At 45.6% G+C, this 19,313-nt stretch overlaps 1 protein-coding gene and 1 long non-coding RNA gene across 3 annotated transcripts in view; one reads left to right on the top strand and one right to left on the bottom strand.

Annotated features, from left to right (window-relative positions):
• Positions 1–6,893: 6,893 nt before the first annotated feature.
• Positions 6,894–7,974, top strand: LOC129758437 (uncharacterized). The gene is made up of 2 exons (XR_008739983.1): positions 6,894–7,622; positions 7,686–7,974. It is a non-coding gene; the product is annotated as an uncharacterized LOC129758437 (long non-coding RNA).
• Positions 7,975–10,691: 2,717 nt separating this feature from the next.
• LOC129750760 (DENN domain-containing protein Crag-like) overlaps positions 10,692–19,313 on the bottom strand; it is a 119,051-nt gene continuing 110,429 nt past the window's right edge. The window contains exons 6-12 of one of the 2 annotated variants that reach the window (XM_055745785.1): positions 17,111–19,305; positions 16,726–17,046; positions 13,471–13,554; positions 12,906–13,323; positions 12,406–12,843; positions 12,167–12,345; positions 10,692–12,104 (exon numbers count right to left, since the gene is read on the bottom strand). In XM_055745785.1, coding sequence (XP_055601760.1) covers positions 11,786–12,104; positions 12,167–12,345; positions 12,406–12,843; positions 12,906–13,323; positions 13,471–13,554; positions 16,726–17,046; positions 17,111–19,305 — 3,954 coding nt within the window. In that variant the 3' untranslated portion in view covers positions 10,692–11,785. The remainder of the gene's footprint in view (positions 12,105–12,166; positions 12,346–12,405; positions 12,844–12,905; positions 13,324–13,470; positions 13,555–16,725; positions 17,047–17,110; positions 19,306–19,313) is intronic. The other variant, XM_055745786.1, reaches the window with a different exon arrangement.

The following is a 19,313-nucleotide window of genomic DNA, read 5'->3' as shown; positions in this document are numbered from 1 at the left end:
ACATTCATTTTAACAATCCTCGTGTCAAGCTCTTTGATTTGGCGTTTTTCGCGAAATTTTACTATTGCATGGTAAATTTTTCATAGTTATTAGTGCTGGTAACTATTACTAGTGGCGAGAATATTTTTAACATTCATTTTAACAATCCTTGTGTAAAGCTCTTTTAATTGGCGTTTTTCGCGAAATTTTACTATTTCATGGTAAATTTTTCATAGTTACTAGTGCTGGTAACTATTACTAGTGGCGAGAATATTTCCAACATTCATTTTAACAATCCTTGTGTAAGGCTTTTTGATTTGGCGTTTTTCGCTAAATTTTACTATTTCATGGTAAATTTTTCATAGTTACTAGTGCTGGTAACTATTACTAGTGGTGAGAATATTTTTAACATTCATTTTAACAATCCTTGTGTAAAGCTCTTTGATTTGGCGTTTTTCGCGAAATTTTACTATTACATGGTAATTTTTTCATAGTTACTAGTGCTGGTAACTGTTACTTATGGGTAACGTTAACCTCCTACATTAATTCTTATAACCCTCCGCCAAATCCCATTGCGCGCTTACATATATTTTAACTATTCTGTTGATAAAATCATACACACAGATTTCTCAATCGGCACTGCAAACAGAAACACGAACGAAACACAAGGCCCTCACTCGAGCCCGTGCGCGCCGCCCGGTGACGAAAAGAGGGCCGCCTCGGACCATTCGGAGAGCCGCCGCGCGCTGCATTGTGAGCCGCTGCGTCCTGTTATTTGCAAGGGACTGAAGAAAACAAAAATTCCCGTACCAAGTTTTCAGTCAAGAAACCCGCAGGAAGAAGAAAAATGAAACGAGTGAAACTCGTATAGGGGCAACATGGCGTCCTCATTGCAAAAATTTCAACCAGAGGCAATTTTTTAATAATCCTTAAAATGATATCTGCGGCTCGGGAATGTCAATCAAAGGGATCTTTGGTAGCATTAATAAATTATGGTTGGGCACAAAATGCGGAGTTTTTAGCAGAATCCTTGTTAAAATTGATTCTAAATCTGCAGTATGACAGCAACAGATGCGTTCGACAACCAAAATGTTACCCTATTTCGAGTCTGTTATAGGGTGAAGTGTTTAATTTCGGGAACCACACTGACGTTCTGGTACCAAAGACTTGGTACGGTGCGTTTGTATGCGATTTGACAGCTGGTTCAGTCCTCTGGTTATTTGAGCCAAAAGAGAGGCTTCACCCGCCGCTCGATTAGGACGCGCGAGAGCTAGCCATGCCTGTTCGACTCGGCCGCTCGCGCAGATTTCGGATAGTGCATCTCGTCGACGAGAACGAGGGGAAAAGATTGAGCGAGCGTGTTTTTGTTTCGAGCGAGAGCGCGTCAACGGCCAGAACGCAAACGAAGAAGTGTTTCGCTCGAGAGGAATGGTTTGCGTGTGCCGCGCGCGTCTAAAAGAGTGCGTTTTGTTGAACCCTGCCTGTAATATTAGCAAAATGATTCAACTGAACTATTTAATGGCCATCAGGATGAAGTCAAACCTTTTATGAGAAACAGCTAGTGAATTATCGAAAAGGTCTTCGAAATAGAAGAAGGTCCGCACACAAGAAGAAGAAGGTCCCCAACGAAGAAGCCAAATGTGTGCTAAATTAGAGAAAATCGTAAAAAGGATCCGCACTTATGCCGATCTGAGGCGTGGTGTGTCGGCAAAGAATGTAACAAATCACGACAGCGAGGTTGTCATTTAAATCCATTTAGACCCTAGCCTATGGGGCACCGGGATACACCTCATAGTATCTCAGTCCTTACTGCGCCAAGTGGACCTTTTTACCTTGCTACTCGTAGGATTCAAAAATGAGTAAATTATTTAAAAAAAAGGAAAGATGACGGATCGGAGGAGGGCGAGAGCCAGACCTTGTGGAATGTGTGAAGGGGAAGTCCAATATTCACAATGAAATACGCGAAAAGCTAGCCAGGGTGTTAGTAGAACTGGCAACCTTGGTACGGGATCGGACAAACGTCAACGCGTTGGCGCCGAAAAGGAATTGTCATTGTTAGAAAATTGATCGAAGCTGCGACACGTTTTTTCCTGACCTGGCAGTTAGTTAGTTTTGTAGTGAATAGTTTTTAGAGAAAACCGTATGTATTGATTACTATAGTTGTTCCGCTCATCCTTTAAAGTATTTTTTATAGTAGGTGGAAGCTATTTGGCCAGTTGCGCGTGATTTGAGTGCTCGCGGGTTTGTGAGTCGGAAGAGGTTAGGTTATAGAAATTCCTTACTGCGCAATTTGCCACTAAAATATTGTATTTCCTTTAATAGTTTGAGTGACCGTTCGGTTGTTCCGGTTAGGTGTACCGGGTTGAGCTCAATTAGAGCGGTAGGAAAGAAAAAGCGTAAGTACACAAGTGTACTTTTTATTTACCCGAAGATAAATATGATTTTCGTCCATTAGCTTCAAATAGCCGGTGATATCCGACGGTTTAGGGTTGCCAGAGCTAGAGCTTAGGGTAAACGGCGAAACTTATTTGTAAGTTAATAAGAGATTGTTTACATTATCATCATTTAATAATAAATGTATTTACAGTCGAGTTCGTTCGCATACAACGTACTACGGAACAGTTTTTATTTCCCACAAATCTCGAAAATAAAGCTGCAACGAGCAACCTAAACCTGGAACCGATGATGGAAGGCCCTACCGGAGAGCTGTTCAACTGCGTGACATGTCGCCGCCCGGATTCAGCGCAGAGCATGGTCGCTTGTGACGAGTGTTCGCAATGGCAACATTATGGATGCGCCGGTGTTACGGCTACCATAGCCGATCGAAGCTGGCTCTGCTGCAGATGCGTAGCTAGTCACAACGCAGTTAATTTGACTCAAACCGGCAACATAAACTCGCCCGAAGCACGCACAACATTTGCTTCTGCTCGCGCGGTCGATCGTGATGATAATACCACCGGTCCAATTAGTGGGAGACAGGACGATCGAAATTTCGGAAGACTTCAATCGTCGTCTAATTCGAATGCCGGATCAGTCGTCTCAGTCAATGCTATTGCTCATCTTCGTTTGAAGCACTTGAAAGAGCAAAAGGATTTGGAGGATCAAAAAGCGGAACGGGATCGCGAGTTTCTTGCTAGAAAGCAGCAGCTAGAAGCAGAAATAGCTCTGGAAGAGCTCAATGAAGGATGTGATCGTAGCGTAGGAGGAAAAAGTCATCGAAGTATCGCCGGTTGGGTGGAACAACAATGCGGATTTGTGCATACTTCTACCCCAGTCCAGCAGAAACCCGAGACAGTGGCTCCAAGTGCGAACCCACATTCCGCTATCCAACAACGAGAGGAGCGGCAAAGAATGCAAGCAGTTATTCAATCAGGTCAACAGATTCAACCAAGCACTGCGCCAAAACAAGCAGAGATTCCAGTAAGAAATCCTCCCCCAGCTATAGCACCGGGCCCAAGGAGCAATTATCTTGATTCGAATCCACGTTTTCAGCCAGTGGCTCAGAATCCAGTTCCACCTGTACCAGTGAATCCGCTAACATTGGCACCGCCGAGCTCGTCGCAGTTCCCTGGATTTCCAGTGATGAATAACCCCTACGGGGCGATGTATTTTCCGAATATTCCTGACATGCCGTCATCTGGTGCTGATTATCAGTTTGCGCACCCTCAGGGAGGAGTCTTTATCAACAACCCAGTCAGGCATCCGAACTTTGGTTTGAATGTACAGCCGTGTGCTTGGCAAGCATCCGAGCAGCACCCGCCTACAGTTCCACCAACAGTGTCAGCAGATTTGGGTAAAGGATTTCCTCATGCTACAGGTCGCATGATTACGCCACAGCAACTGGCGGCGCGTCAAGTTGTCTCTAGAGACCTCCCCAAGTTTTCCGGGGACCCACTCGAGTGGCCCATGTTCTTGAGTGCATTTGAATCGACAACGGCCATGTGTGGCATACAACCCGACGAGAACCTCGCTAGGCTACAGAAGAGTCTTATTGGTAGCGCTCGCGAAAAGGTTCAGAATATTCTAACGCTGCCGGATGCAATCCCGGAAATTATCGACATCCTACGAGCCGAGTGTGGAAGGCCAGACCAAATTGTATACTGTCTGCTATCCAAGATCCGGAAAACCGCTCAGCCGTCTGTGACGAAATTGGAGACGCTTGTGACGTTCGGCAGAGAGGTACGCAACATGGTGACGTACATGCAGTCAGCGAAACTGAACACCCATTTGGACAATCCACTCTTGCTGGCAGAGCTGGTCGCTAAGCTTCCACCCGACTTGCAGCTACAATGGGGTATGAATTTAGCAGCTCTTCCGGAACCATCGCTTGGTGATTTCTGTGCGTTTGTGTCGGCTTATCGAACAGCGGCATGCAAGGTGAAATTGACGTCGGATGTTGGTCTGAATGAAAAAGCCACAAAAGGTGTTGTGAGAAAGGAGAAGCCAGTTTATTTGAACGCACATTCCGCCTCCGTGTCCTCAGCGCCTGGACCACCAGCTTCGAAAGTTAATCCGGAGCTAAAGCCGTGCCTGATGTGCAAAAGTACAACGCACAGAGTCCGAACTTGTAAGCAGTTCGAAACGTTGCCGCTCGAAGAGAAGCTGAGTTTCATCAGTGAAACGGGAATATGTAGGCGTTGTCTGGCGCCGCATGGAAGGTGGCCTTGCCGAAACAAGCAGCCTTGCGGGATCAATGGATGCCCTGAGCCCCACCATAAACTGCTACATCCAGGAAGTTGTTCGACTCTCAAGAGTCGATCGGAATCTTCTGTATCGGTAACTGCCCATCATCAACACCAGCAAGGCACCACATTCTTCAAAATACTTCCGGTGACTCTTCACGCGAACGGGAAGTCGGTGTCCACATTTGCTTTTCTGGACGACGGATCCGACCTGACGCTGGTCGAAGACGAACTTATCGACGAACTGGGCTTGGTGGGCGAAAGAATTCCGCTTTGCTTGCAGTGGACTAGTAACGTCACGAGAAGTGAGAGTAACTCTCGTAAGGTCGAGATAGGTATCTCAGGTGCTTCGAACAATCGCATCCATCAGCTGGCGAACGTAAGAACCGTTGAGAGCTTGGAATTACCGAAGCAGAGCCTGGATTATGAGAGTCTCTCGAAGCAATTCCCCCATCTGTGTGGACTTCCCATCAGCAGCTACCGGACGGCCGTGCCACGAATTCTTATCGGTGTCGATAATGCCCAGCTCAACTTAGCTTTGAAGAAGAGGGAAAGATCCGGAGGAGAACCTATTGCTGCTAAATTTCGCCTTGGATGGGCAATATTCGGTGGAAGACGAGCACCTGAGACGAGAGGTAGTGCTTTCGTCCATGTCTGCGAGAGATCCGATAGCCGCGAGCTCCATGAACCGGTCCAGCAGTATCTTGAATTCGAAAACCTGGCGATATCCGGATTGAATCCACCCGAATCCGACGAAGATCGACGGGCCAGCAGATTGCTCAAAAAGACGACAGTTCATATACCATCCGGAAAGTTCCAAACTGGATTGCTTTGGAAAAGCGATGAGCCGATTTTTCCGAACAAATTTACCAAGGCAGTACGTCGACGCGGTTGTTTTGAAAAGCGCTTGCTGAAAGATCCCGAACTGAAAACTAATATTGACAAACAAATGAACGATTGTCTACACAAGAGGTACGTTCACAAAGCAACGTCGGACGAGCTCCGCAACAGTGACGACGGAAAGATTTGGCACCTGCCAATCAGCGCAGTGCGACATCCGAGCAAGTTAACAAAGGTGCGTGTATTCTGGGATGCTGCGGCTACGTATGGAGGAATCTTTCTGAGCTCCCAGCTTTTGAAAGGTCCGGATTTGGTGAAGCCCCTTCTATCTGTCCTCTGCCAATTCCGACAGAAACAGTATGCCATCGCTGGGGACATAAGGCAGATGTTCCAGTTGATTATTCGTCCGGCAGATAGAAACGCACAACAATATTTGTATCAGGAGAATTCTGAAGCTGCGCTCGACGTGTACATGGACGTCGCAACGTTCGGGGCAACGTGCTCCCCGTGTTCAGCACAGTTTGCTAAGAATGGAAACGCCCAGGAACATAAAGATCGTTATCCGGAAGCTGCTAAAGCAATTGTTGACAACACATATGTTGACGGTTTCCTTGCGAGCTGTGCCATTGAAGAGGCAACGAAACTGGCTTTGGAAGTGAGTCTGGTCAACCGATCAGCTGGTTTTGAGATACCTAGTTGGCAGTCGCACTCCAAACACGTTCTGAAACGGGTTGGGGTGACTACTGGAGATAATTTTGTAGTCAACATGGAAAATAGCTCGCGGTGTGGTGGTCTACTCAACCGAATTGCTAACCTGTATCGTTCTGCGCACCGCTTTAAGCGCTTCAAACGGGATCCTGCGGAATCTAGTGAGTTCTGTGGTGGTCTGAATGGTGATTATTATGTGTCGGCGGAAACAGCCATTTGGCGGGCTGTGCAGCGACAGGTGTTTGCAGGAGAAATTCAAGCGCTTAGAAGCAGTTCTGAGCCCTCATCGAAGCAGTGGAGGCGTATCGGCAAGGAAAGTGTCCTAGCGAAGCTAACACCGATGTTCGATGAGTCCGGTGTTTTTCGGAAGGCGAGCAGAATCGACCACCTGGCGGCTTATTATTCGTTCGACTTTCGAAATCCTGTGATAATACCAAAAGATCACCATGTCACCACTACTCTTTTGATCCTCCGACTTCACCAAAGGCACGGCCATGCCAATACCGAGACGGTACCGAACGAGATCAAGCTACGTTACTACATTCCTCGGATGAGAACCGGAGAACCGGAGTTCGGAGAAGGCGATTGATACTCTCTCGCACCATCGAAGGCTAGACGTTGAAGGACTGCGAACATTGCTCTCGGATGCAGAATTGATAGTCAACTCCCATCCGCTGACGTTCGTGCCGCTGGAGGATCCCAAGGAAGAAGTGCTGACTCCAAATCATTTCCTTTGGTTAAGTTCCGGTGAGGACAGCAAACCACCAAGAGTACCAATCGACGATGTTACACCTCTTCGACCCAACTGGAAGGCTATTCAACACTTAACGAACCAGTTTTGGAAGCGCTGGGTGCCAGCTTATCTACCTACCATAGCCTGCAGGAAGAAATGGTTCGCGGAAACGCGGCCGCTGAAGGTCGGCGATCTAGTGGTTATCGTAGGCGAGTCCGTGCGCAACGGATGGTTTCGAGGTAAAGTGGTGAAGACTTATCCAGGACGAGACGGACAAGTTCACAAGGTCGACGTGGAGACTTGCGACGGATCTACTCTTCAAAGACCAGCGGTAAAGGTTGCTCTGTTGGACGTGCAGGAGGAGAGTAAAGTCGATTGACTACGACGTTACGGGTTGGGGTGTTAGTAGAACTGGCAACCTTGGTACGGGATCGGACAAACGTCAACGCGTTGGCGCCGAAAAGGAATTGTCATTGTTAGAAAATTGATCGAAGCTGCGACACGTTTTTTCCTGACCTGGCAGTTAGTTAGTTTTGTAGTGAATAGTTTTTAGAGAAAACCGTATGTATTGATTACTATAGTTGTTCCGCTCATCCTTTAAAGTATTTTTTATAGTAGGTGGAAGCTATTTGGCCAGTTGCGCGTGATTTGAGTGCTCGCGGGTTTGTGAGTCGGAAGAGGTTAGGTTATAGAAATTCCTTACTGCGCAATTTGCCACTAAAATATTGTATTTCCTTTAATAGTTTGAGTGACCGTTCGGTTGTTCCGGTTAGGTGTACCGGGTTGAGCTCAATTAGAGCGGTAGGAAAGAAAAAGCGTAAGTACACAAGTGTACTTTTTATTTACCCGAAGATAAATATGATTTTCGTCCATTAGCTTCAAATAGCCGGTGATATCCGACGGTTTAGGGTTGCCAGAGCTAGAGCTTAGGGTAAACGGCGAAACTTATTTGTAAGTTAATAAGAGATTGTTTACATTATCATCATTTAATAATAAATGTATTTACAGTCGAGTTCGTTCGCATACAACGTACTACGGAACAGTTTTTATTTCCCACACAGGGTGATGTAGCTTTTCATCGCAGCCAATAAAGCTGTGGTGAAACGTCTTGCAGAACCCGAGGCCAATACTAAAGAGCGGGAGCTGGAAGAGACCCTCTGAGGGCGGATACCATCCGCCCGAAGAAGGTGAACACCTTTGCCCAAACAAAGGGTGGTCTTGTGTTTGTCAGTAACGAGCCCAGGATCCGTCTGTCCGGCAGACGAAAAGACCAGCCAAACCTCGACCCCAACGATTCAAACATTGCATCAGGGAGAGGGGAGAGGCGATTATCGCCAAGGCACCCAAGAGCACGTATGCAGATGTCCTAAGTCGGGAATCACGTACGGCGAGCTCCTACGAATGATCCTCACATCGGAAGCTGAACTCGTAGGATTTGCAGATGAGAGGCTCCTCGACAGCGGAGGTGCAACTTCTTGCCACAGTAGCTATCCAGGCAGTGGAAAGCTGGATGCACTCCCAGTGCCTGCGTCTAGCCCACCACAAAACCGAGATGGTGCTGATCACCAACCTGATTTCACCCCAAACAGCTGACATTGCAGTTAAACAGTGTGATATCGTGTCCAAACGCGCAATTAAGTACCTTCCTAGGGGTGATGCTCGACGACAGACTCAGCTTCACTAGTCATGTTGACTATGTGTGTAAGAGCGCGGCAAAGGCCACGGCCACACTCACACGAATGATGTTGAACTCATCGGCAATCCGCAGTAGCAAGAGGAGGATACTGTCAAGTGTGACCACGTCAATCTTGCGGTACGGAGCAGCGGCCTGAAGGCAGGCCCTGGGAAGATAATGTAACCTGCAGAGACTTAGCAGCGTTCAGCGGATGATGAATCTGCGGGTTATCAGTGGATACCGGTCCATCTCGTCCGAAGACGCTTGCCTAGTGGCGGGCGTCCTGCCCATCTCGGTTTTGACAGAGGAGGATGTTTATTGCTACGACAATAAAGACATGCCCAACGTAGGAGATCTCGCAAATGAGGACTCGATGTCCAACTGGCAGCACCTGTGGGACAGCTAAGCGAGAGGAAGGTGGAAGGTTGATCTCGTCTGATCCCGCACATCGGGAGAAAGAAGACACGGTGAAGTGGTCATCCATATGACGCAATTCCCTTCTGTTCATGGATGCTTCATGAAGTACCACTACCGGTTTATACATGTGGCTTCACCATATAGCCCAGATTGTGATAAAAACAGGAAACACCCGAAGTTGGCGGCGGTACGTACCAACATATTTGCCGTCTGTGGGCCCGATACGCTAGTAGATAACGCGGTGCAGAAGATGTGTACGGATTTCGACACTTGGTATGCGGTCAGCGATGGGTTCACCCGGATCATGACTGTCTGCAGGGAAGTTGGAGTCAACGGCAGTCCACGAACGGTGTAGGATGAGTAGTGTGCGTCTGGTCCCTTGAAGTTACAAACATAAGGCATAATCTTCTACGTAGTGGAGGGATCCACCGCCGGAAAGTATCCGAGTAGTACCGTTTCATAAGGAGGAAACTGCGGGAATAACACTATACCTTCCTTGTAGCGGTCCTGGCAGGAAAAGGGTTAATCACTGTCGGGGGTTACCCACGGATAGAGAGATTCTCGATTACGGGCGAGCCTCTCGAGTCGGTGTAGGATGTCATCACTGTCGGGAAACATCCGAGTCGTAGCCTTCAAAGTCCCTAATGTGTGCCGTGATAGGAGTTTAGGATAAATGTGGATAAACTGCTCTCGATGTGGCACACGAAGGGGAAGAGAAAGTCGCGGGCCGAAAATCTTAGGGTTGCCAGTCGAAGAAGACCGGACAACGGTCGAAGTAGACTGACCCCATGGACGGCGGGCTGTCGAGTAGTGTGCCTCCGACCCCACGGCATGAAGCTCTCTCCTTTTCGCTGCCTAGAGTGTTGTTACCACAGGTTATGGGCCTAGTACTCGTAGAACGAAGGAGAAGTGAAATCAATGAGTAGACAGTCATCCAGCAAGGAAGCCAATAGAAGGACAATGAGCCCAACGTTAGCATTAGGAGGTCGTTGTGCCGGGAGAAGGTTGTCGAACCAGGAGGCACCTGGAAGATCGTTGAATCAGGAAACCATGTGGAGGTTGACAAGCCAGTAGATCGTTAGACAGGTGTCATGTAAGGTCGTTTGGTCGGATCCATTGGAAACGGGGGCCAGCGGAAGATCGTCGTGCCATTGATAAGGCATCGGGCCAAAAGAAGATCGTCGAGCCGGAATGTAACAAGTCGTCGGACCGAAGCCACTGGGGGGTTATCGTGCTGGGATCACGACAAGGTCGCCGGGCCTGAATCACTGGTAGGTCGTCGGACTGGAAGGTTGGCAGGCCGGGAATACGTAGAGTCGTCTACATGTCACAGAAGGTCGCCGGCCTGGAAACCCAAATGGAGGTCGTCGAACTGGAACCAATGGGAGGCGTCAGCCTTCAGGATAGGCATCGAGGCAGAAGGAAAGTTCCGAGCCGTACGAAGAACGTCGAGACTAGAGGCATGGATGGTCGTCGGGCCCGAGCCACAGGAAGGTCGTCCTGCCAGATCACGGTGGAGGACACAAAAACTACACTCTAAAGTACAGACGAGACTTGAGGTCGACATAAAGCGGAATGAATAAAACCATGAAACAGGAGTAGTGGGTGAATGAGAACTGTGATATACCACGCACAAAATAACCTAAATCAAGAAAAATCGTATCATCGAACCTTTACATATATTTACTCCAATCAATCTAGGCTAGGGTAGGGGACTTAAACAAATTTTCATCTACAGTTTTCTTACGTTTCACTTGTTTACCCATCGTAGAATAGCCGTCACAAGTTTAGTTTACGTAGAAACTTAAAATAATACAACACATATTTTTACACCGAACTGCGCTTGGTTGCTACAAGCAAAAAACTTACTTGCGTAATAAGAACTCCTGTTCCGGACGAAGAGCTAGTTAGTGTTCAAACTATCTGATATGATCTGAAAAGCAGTTTTAAGGTATCTTACACAACGGTCAGTAGAATCTAATAGAGCTTTTAGCCTGGTTGCTGGCTGCGTCTTTATAGGGTCTGTAACCTAAGGTTTCAAAATAAGTAATTAAAAGATTTTTTCAAACAAAATTCAAACATTTGAAAAAAAAAAACAGAAATTAGTTCGCTCTGCTGCGCAATGCAAGGATGGATGCCTCCGGTTTGCTTTTTTTTAGATTTATCACAATTTTGTTGTTGAATGATTTTCGTGAACCACTGCGTCGTCTAATCCAGTAAGTTTGCGACGATGAAGGTTAGGTAGGTAGTTGACTCTGCATTTGAGGCTTTCGAAGTTCGACGTTCTCCAGAAGCAGAATTTCGCTAAAGTCGATTTAGTTTAAGCTTTGAATGTACGCTGTTTTGATTTAATTGATTTAAACTCGTTAGCAAAAGTGTTCCTGTTTTTTGAGCAAGCATGACATGATTAATCTCATTCTTTTACGAGCATTCGCACACTCGCCTCCTTCGGATAACAGTGTGTTGATTATGTGAATAATTATTGTTTTTTCTGATTTTTCTAAGTATGATTGGCGTCCTCAATGCGTTACTTCGTAGTTGGATTACCTCTAACCGTAATTTATTGTGATTTCACCCTTTGAGGGATTTGTTAAGTAGAATAATTTACAAATTGCTCTATCACGCGTGGCTACTCGCTTTGCTGGAGTAGCTCTCTTGCTTACCTCAATTTTGGTGGTCGTCTACCGACTACCGGATGCCGGCCCTCAGTGGTGGATATCCAAATCCACCACTAAGGAACGAAAGCCCCGGTCAAGGAAGTACCAGCGGTTTGAAATACGCCCGGCAGAAAATGGCCGCCGATGAGGGGGGCAAATCTTGGCTGCGGTAGTACGTGTTGCACTCCTTCTCTGTGAGTTTGTCGAAAACGGCTGCGTACTCCCGATGGAACGAGATCAGATCGATGTTGGCTCGCCCGAGGGCTATGAAGGCCAGGAACAGAATGTCCCGGTAAATGGAGTGGGTTCGATCGACGCCCCGGTGCTTCAACTTGTGTCGCTCGTTGGCCAACCGTTTGACCGGGGTTAGCAAATCGTTGCAGCGGATGGACGCGATCACCTGTTGCATGACGCTGTTTTTTATAGAAAAAATACGGTTATAAGATTTCGAGTAAAAGTACAAAAACAAACTTACGCCCTATTGATCGATGTTTGATCCGTCAGAAGTGCCTTCAACAGAGGACTAGCTGGTTGATTTTGTGTCCACAGCATGTACATTGCGGGACCGGCTTCCGAATGTAGCCGGGGGTTATCCCACAAACAGTGGACTGACACGGTTTTTAAATTGCTTAAAGGATCATCATTTTCACCCTCCTAAAGAAAAGAAAATATAACTAAGAGTTGATCTAAAAATTGAGGAACAAATAGACAAACCTGCTTGGGCAAACAAAGGTTCGGTAAATGCGTCGTTACATCGATGCGCTCCATCACCCATACCAGATTCCAATAGATGATGGGATGTTCGTCGACAAAGTTTGGCTTCGACGGGGCAAAGTCGCCTTCCTGGCTGAGAATGTTCTCCAACTCTTTGCGCAGGACAAGTGGGTTGAGATATGGCACGCTAATCACGTCTGGATTCGCTTGCTGCTGTTTTGTCGCAGTCAGTGCTCTCCTTTGCGCCCCCGAAAGGATATGCACATTCAGAAACGGTACCGTTACTTTGCTGCAGGCATGGCAGGTGGTGTTCAAATTGGAATCCTCGGCCGACCATCCGGCCATGATGTCTTCGTCGTACAGAAGCACGGAACAGTTGTGACACTGGGAACAGGACGTAATCTGGATCACGTAGTCGGCTTCATTGGTATCGGAAACCTGATGGGTAGAAAGTAAAGATAAGTTTTGTACTGAAGTAATTTCTAGCGATTTCGACTTACCTCATTTGTCAAAGGGTACACATTTTCTGGCAGGGTAGGATACGCGTTCAAGCTCACATTAGAGGTGGCATTCTCGCCCAGAGGCACTAGATTGTTGTAGCTGGACTTGCGCGACTCGCTGAAGCGACCCCACAGGTCAAACTCGCTCGAGACACGGCGAGATCGAGAGCCACCACCATTCACGGTGCTGCCATCTTCATTTACCAGATCCGATTCCGAACCTAGTGCATCCCGTTCCGAGTAACCGTTGCCACCTCCGGTAAGTATCGTTCCGGATCCGGTTTTTACCGGTGTCGAATTGGCCGAGATGGCTTCCTTGATCTCGTCTAGCTTTTTGGCCATCGAAGTGGCTGCGTACTTGATGCTACTGATACCACCCTGTAGTATCTCGTTGGATTTCTTACCCGTCAGACTTGGGCTAAAACAGAAAAGTATTAGATAAGTGATTCCATTTCAAAAATTCCCAAAAGGGATAACTCATAGACAAGACGTGCTACTGCACAAAAACTGCAATCAAAACAACGGACAAAACTTATCTGAAGAAAATCAAATGGGCCCAACTTACCTGACGCTGGAAATGCTTTCTATCACATTGGTTGAGAGCGATTTGAAATCTTTTTTCATGGATAAACGTGCAGGTGAGTAACGGCTAAAATGTTATACGAGCGAGCGAGCGGGCGCAAAAATGTAACAATGGAAAAACAAAAAGGAAAGAATAAAAACAATAATGATAATGTTGAAAAACAAAAGTCTAGAACAATCGATTCGGTTTATTTATGAGTCTAGCGATACCGAAAATAACTAAGAAGTTAATTGTATGATGCCGGGGCTGGATTCTCATGTGCGTGGCATTTTCTGCTATTTATTCAATTCTTCTTTACTCTGGCCCACCCTTCTGTATTCTAACTGACTACTATACTCTGCTCTATTCGTTTATATATTTACTACTGCACTACACTTTTCTTCACTCTATTCTACTCTACCATACCTAGCATATCCTATTATATTCTACCTTACTCTATTCAACTTTACCTTATCCTACCCTTTTCTATCCTACCCTAACCTATTATTACCAAACTCTATTGTATAATCTATCCTATCTAATTCAATCCTATCTTGTCGTACTTCTATCAAATCCAACCGAACCTGATTCTGCCTTACCCTAACTTAGCGTATCTTACCCTACTGTATCGTATCCTATCCTACCCTACCCTATTGTACAAGAGTCTATGCTACCCTACCCAATCTTTTCTTGTTATACCGTACCGTGCTCTACCCTACCTTACCCTAATCTACACTACTTGACACTACCCAACTGTACTTTATTCTACTCTGTTTTACCCTACTGCACTCTCACCTACATTATCTTTCCATTCTATCCTAAAGTAGTGTTCGGTAGAATTGAATAGATACGAATATGGGAGAGAAGGATAGTGTAGGGTAGGGTAGGACGGAACAGGCTTAACCAAACCTAACATATTCTTACACGGAAAATAATAAAAAGGTAAAATTTACCGAGACAGCAAAGGTGAATGCTCGCAAAAGCCAAAAAGGTAACTTCTACCTATTCGAGGTGAAACTAACCTCACAGCGAGGTAAAATATACCTGAAACGAAGAATGAAAAAAGGTACAATTCACCGAGAAAAAATGTGAATCCAAAAAAGGTAAATTTCACCTCGTAGCGAGGTGAAGTTCACCTGAATTGAGCTGAATCAAAAAGTATAATTCACCTAGAAAGAAAGGTAAATCCAAATAAGGTAAAACTTACCTCGTAGCGAGGTGAAGTTGACCTGGATTGAGCTCAACAAAACGGTACAAATCATCTCGAAAAAAAGTAACTATTTGACGAATCCGTTTATTGAGGTTAAGCTGTTTTGCCGTTGAGGAACAAGTTCTGCTTCGTGCACAATATGTGAAAATCGGAACAAAATGGTAAGTGTTTTCATTTAGCTGTGCTGGTTCTCTTCATAATACTTTGCTTTTGTTTCAGATCGGCCCACAGAGCTTCATGTTGTTTTCCCGTCAGCCTTCAGATATTATTCCGGACAAGCCGGACCTGACAAGCTTGGCGAACAAAGGACTTGCCTCAACAATTTTTAGAGAACACGGTGATATATTTCAAAAATAAATATTAGGTAACTCCCTATTTATTTCAAATAAATACCAATTTTTTCATGAATTGTGTTTTGTTTAAATTAATTATTATTGAAGAAACCAATCAAACAAACAAGCATTTACCTTTTAAATCAGTGAATGGGAAAACGGTATTATTTACTATTTTGCTAGGTGAATGAGAAAATGGTAAAATCTACCTTTTTGCTAGGTGAATTGAAAAAAGGTAAAATTTACCTTTTTGCTAGGTGAATGAAAAAAAGGTAAAATTTACCTCGAAAGAGGGGTGGAAAAAATTCACCTCGCAAAAAGGTAAATTTTACCTTTTTTTTATTTTCCGTGTAGCTTTTCTATTTTATTCCCCTCTACGCTACGCTAACACAACTCTAAAATACTCCACACACGTATCTACTCTACCCTACTCTATACTTTTCTAAAATAACTCTCTTTAACACTTGCGTTCTACCGATGCGATCTGATTGGTCGATCATTTTGTTACACAGCAAATGAATTTATATAAGTGGTTTTGTTTGAAATTTCTTGAAAATCCAGCCCTATTAATAGCCGATAAAACATATAGGGGGAAGTCGTCTATGGCCGGACATCGCCTATGGCCGGACAACATAGATTTTTCGAGAACACAATATCCTAATAATGTTTTAACACCATGCAAATAAAGTAAATAGTAGCCTGATATGGTGTTAGAAATATGGTAATCCAATCGGAAAAGGTAAACTAATGATAGGCATCTTAAGCTTTTGCCTAGTTGTACGGAGAGGATCGCATAAACTTTGCTTTTGTATTGTGGTCAGTTTTTTCGGCTTGTAAAATTTGAACTGCACAATAACGACATCGTTGATTGGTTATCTTTCGACTACAGTAGATATAAGATAACGAAACGGAAGTTCAAACGAATTATTAGGAAAATTAAAAATAATGCGATTTTTCTATGACCGGACACCAAATTGTTGTCTATGACCGGACAAGAAAATATTCAAAATTATAGATGATTTCAACTCGAAACTTTCATTTTTTCATCTCTTTTGCACCCTTAAATGGTTAGCAGAAGATAAGGATTCAATAACGAAACTATTTTGGTCCTCTGAGAAACTTTAAATTTTGCTGTCCGGTCATAGACAATTTTCTCTAGTTTTTTCGAAACAAATGTTCGATTTTTGGTTAGTCATAAAAACTTTTATGACTAGCTTCATAGAACGTTCAGTACTGGAAAACACATACTCACAAGACCTGTGCAAGTGATTTCAGTCATTTTGCTATGTTTTTGTGCCATTGGTGACAACTTTGGTGAAGTAATTCGTAGTGTCCGGCCATAGACAACACTTTTGGAAATGAGTGAAAACTAACAAGAAATGATTTCTCTTACCACGTGAATATGTTGTAAATTAATTTTTTTCTAATATAGTTAAGTGATCATAATATTGATACTCTTGAAATCAGTAGAGGAACCAATATTAACAAAAATATATTTTTGAAGATATTGCTTAAAAACCTTAAGTGTCCGGTAGTAGACAACTTCCCCCTAAAAAATACAAAAATGATTTGAGCCAGCCAAAATTACGATAACTTTTGATTATAAATTTAAAATTTAGCATGCATCATTCCGAACAAAAACATCGAGTAACATCAATTGAAAGGTATCTCCAAATTTTGAATTGTACCATAACACACCAAACAAACTCAACTTACCCAAAGTTGAACTTCAGTGACGACCCGATGCTGGCAAAGCTGGACGTCACCGAGCTGGTCACCGGCATCGTCTCGGACCGGTGCATGCTCTTGTTCAGCTGCAGCGAATCGTCGAAGGTGGCCGACCTCTGGCCCTTGAACAGAATCGGCTGGTCGGTGTAGATGGTGTTGTTGTGGGCCTGGAAATGATTTCCTCCGTTGGTGGTGCCGCCGCCATTGATGGACATCTTTTCGACCGATTGTTGAACCTCGAGCAACTCTTCAGTGTCGTTGAGGGCACCCAGTGGGTCGTCCTGCGTCACCAACGTTCGATTGCAGACCCTGAAATTAGGAATATGAGCTGTAGTATTTTGAGAAGATCCAAAGGTTTATCAATAGAACTTACTTAGTCGGACTTACAGCTGATTTGTCCAGATTACCATTGGATAGCTCCTCCTGGGAGCTATTTCCATTTTCACTCTGGAAATCAAGAACCCTTTTAACACGGGTTGCACCGCCATGCGTTCCGTCCAAACCATTCGGAGTGCCACCGTTGGTGGTGTGCTGTATCGATGATTGTCGCTGAAGCTTATCGATGAAATCGGAATCACCGCCGAAGCTTTCGGCCCGGGCCAGCATCCGAGGGCTAAGATTACAAGGGTTTGACGGTGGAGCCAGCGGAGGTTTGGTTCCGTTTTTCAAGTGAGCCGAGCCTTCGCCGCTGATGAGTAGTCCGGCACTTGAAAGAACATCCCCGGAAGATTCCTGAGGAACATTGGATTGCCGTACGATTGCCCCCAACCGTCCGCGGAGCTTATCGAAGGCTGCAAAATCTAGCAGGGTGCTAGAAGTGTGCTCGGCTTGCGAAATACCTGAATCGAGGCTGGTGCGGGATGTACCGTCCACACATTCTAGGGTGCTTAGATTGTTTTCGTGTGAGACTGAGAGTTTTCGTCGGGCGGCAAACTTTTTGCCGGCCCGTTTGAAGTGGGCCGCACCCAGGACTATGTTACGTAACCGGTTCCAGCGCATTTGGCTGGACAGGATGGAATCTGAAGGCCATTGTGCTTCCAGAACGCAGCGGTTGTAGAAGCCATAAGTTAGAGCGTTAGGTTGAATACCGGAGCGTTTCATCAGATAGTGTAGTCTGACTGCAAGTACCGGCACGTTGTGCATTCCGCAGAGCTGCATCATAATCCGATAGCAGACTTCATCGCACTGAATTTTCAGCTGACAGGCTTTGCTAAGCAAATCGTAGGCCGCTTTTAGGATCGAGTGTTCTCGACCAGCGTTTTCCGAAATGTAGCTGGGCAGGATGATAAAGTAGATTGAATAACAGGCAGCCAGTAGATGCTTGGCCCAGAGTTCTGGATTACCAAGGTTTTTGCGAGCCAGTTTTTGGGCGGTTTTTATTTCGTGTTTTGTTCGTCGAGCCATCGGTGAACCGGGAACCAAGCTGCTGTTGTGTTGCAATGCATTGATCAGCATACTTTTGCGGGATTGCTTCAGCAAGATGGGATTTAAAATGAACGAACCGTAGCTGTAGTTTTGCTCCGGTAGTCCGGGTTGACATTCGGGTGGTAGAATGAACTTGGTCCGCTCGCTACTTTGGCCCGAGTCCCAATCGATCAGCTTGATTTCCGTTGGGGTATCTTCGAAAGCGCTGACCTTTTCGGCGCACTCGTCGAAGAATGCCAGGTTGTGATCTCCATCCGAAACGAACGATCGCTCCTCGATGAACTTGATAAACATTTGCGTTTTCATCAGCAGCTGGAAAAATTTATGATGGGCTTTATCTCTCGACCTCAGAAAGGCGTTCATCTGAAAAAGGGCATCAGGATCGGTGGCTCTACTAGTTGGAGCCTTCGAAATCGGTACCAGATATTCCCGGTAGCCTTTCAAAATAGAAGCCATAAACTGGAGGAAAGCTTCCTGAATTCGTTGTTCTAGATTTTGTTCCCGTTTTCTTTTCTTGAAATCTCGATCCAGGCTGTTAGACGACTCATGGCCATTGCTCTGACTTAACTCTTCTAAATTTCTTAGAGTTTGCTTCAAAATGCGAGCCGCACGCTTCGGCAGCAGTTTTGTGATTAAATGCTTCTGGGATTCGCAGAGGCTGATGTTGTTGGTGTCCAAATCGACACAGGTCACGTCATTCGGGGGTTCGTAAAGGTCGAAAAACCTGGAGTCTACTCCAATCAGATAGGGTAGTGGGGCGTGAAGAACCTCGGCCAAGCCTAAGGGGCACAGTGGGATGTAGGGACACTGCCACTTGAAGGGGAACAGAAATGAAGAAACGGCTTCAGCGACGGCTGTGAGTATCGCTGTCCTCAGCGAATGGATCAGGATTTTCTGCTCGGTCATTACGAGCAGCAGCACGTGAAGACAGTTTTCCGGTCCCAGATTGGATAGGAGCTGACGAAATCCGGCTCCACTTCGAGGCAGGGGAGAGTCCTCCGGTAGGGTCAAGAGGATCCGATCGTTGCTCAGATTCGACAGCTGCAGCAGAATGCTCGGCGATGGGAATGGCACTTCGTCAAGTAGATGTGTTATGTATCGCTCGATAGGCACCGGAAGCGGTTCCTCGAAAGTGGATAGCGCCTGTAGGG

The sequence above is a fragment of the Uranotaenia lowii genome, chromosome 3, assembly GCF_029784155.1.
Source record: "Uranotaenia lowii strain MFRU-FL chromosome 3, ASM2978415v1, whole genome shotgun sequence".
NCBI lineage: Eukaryota > Metazoa > Arthropoda > Insecta > Diptera > Culicidae > Uranotaenia > Uranotaenia lowii.
The sequence above is the reverse complement of the archived record's forward strand: the minus strand, read 5'-3'. Positions and strand labels throughout refer to the sequence as shown.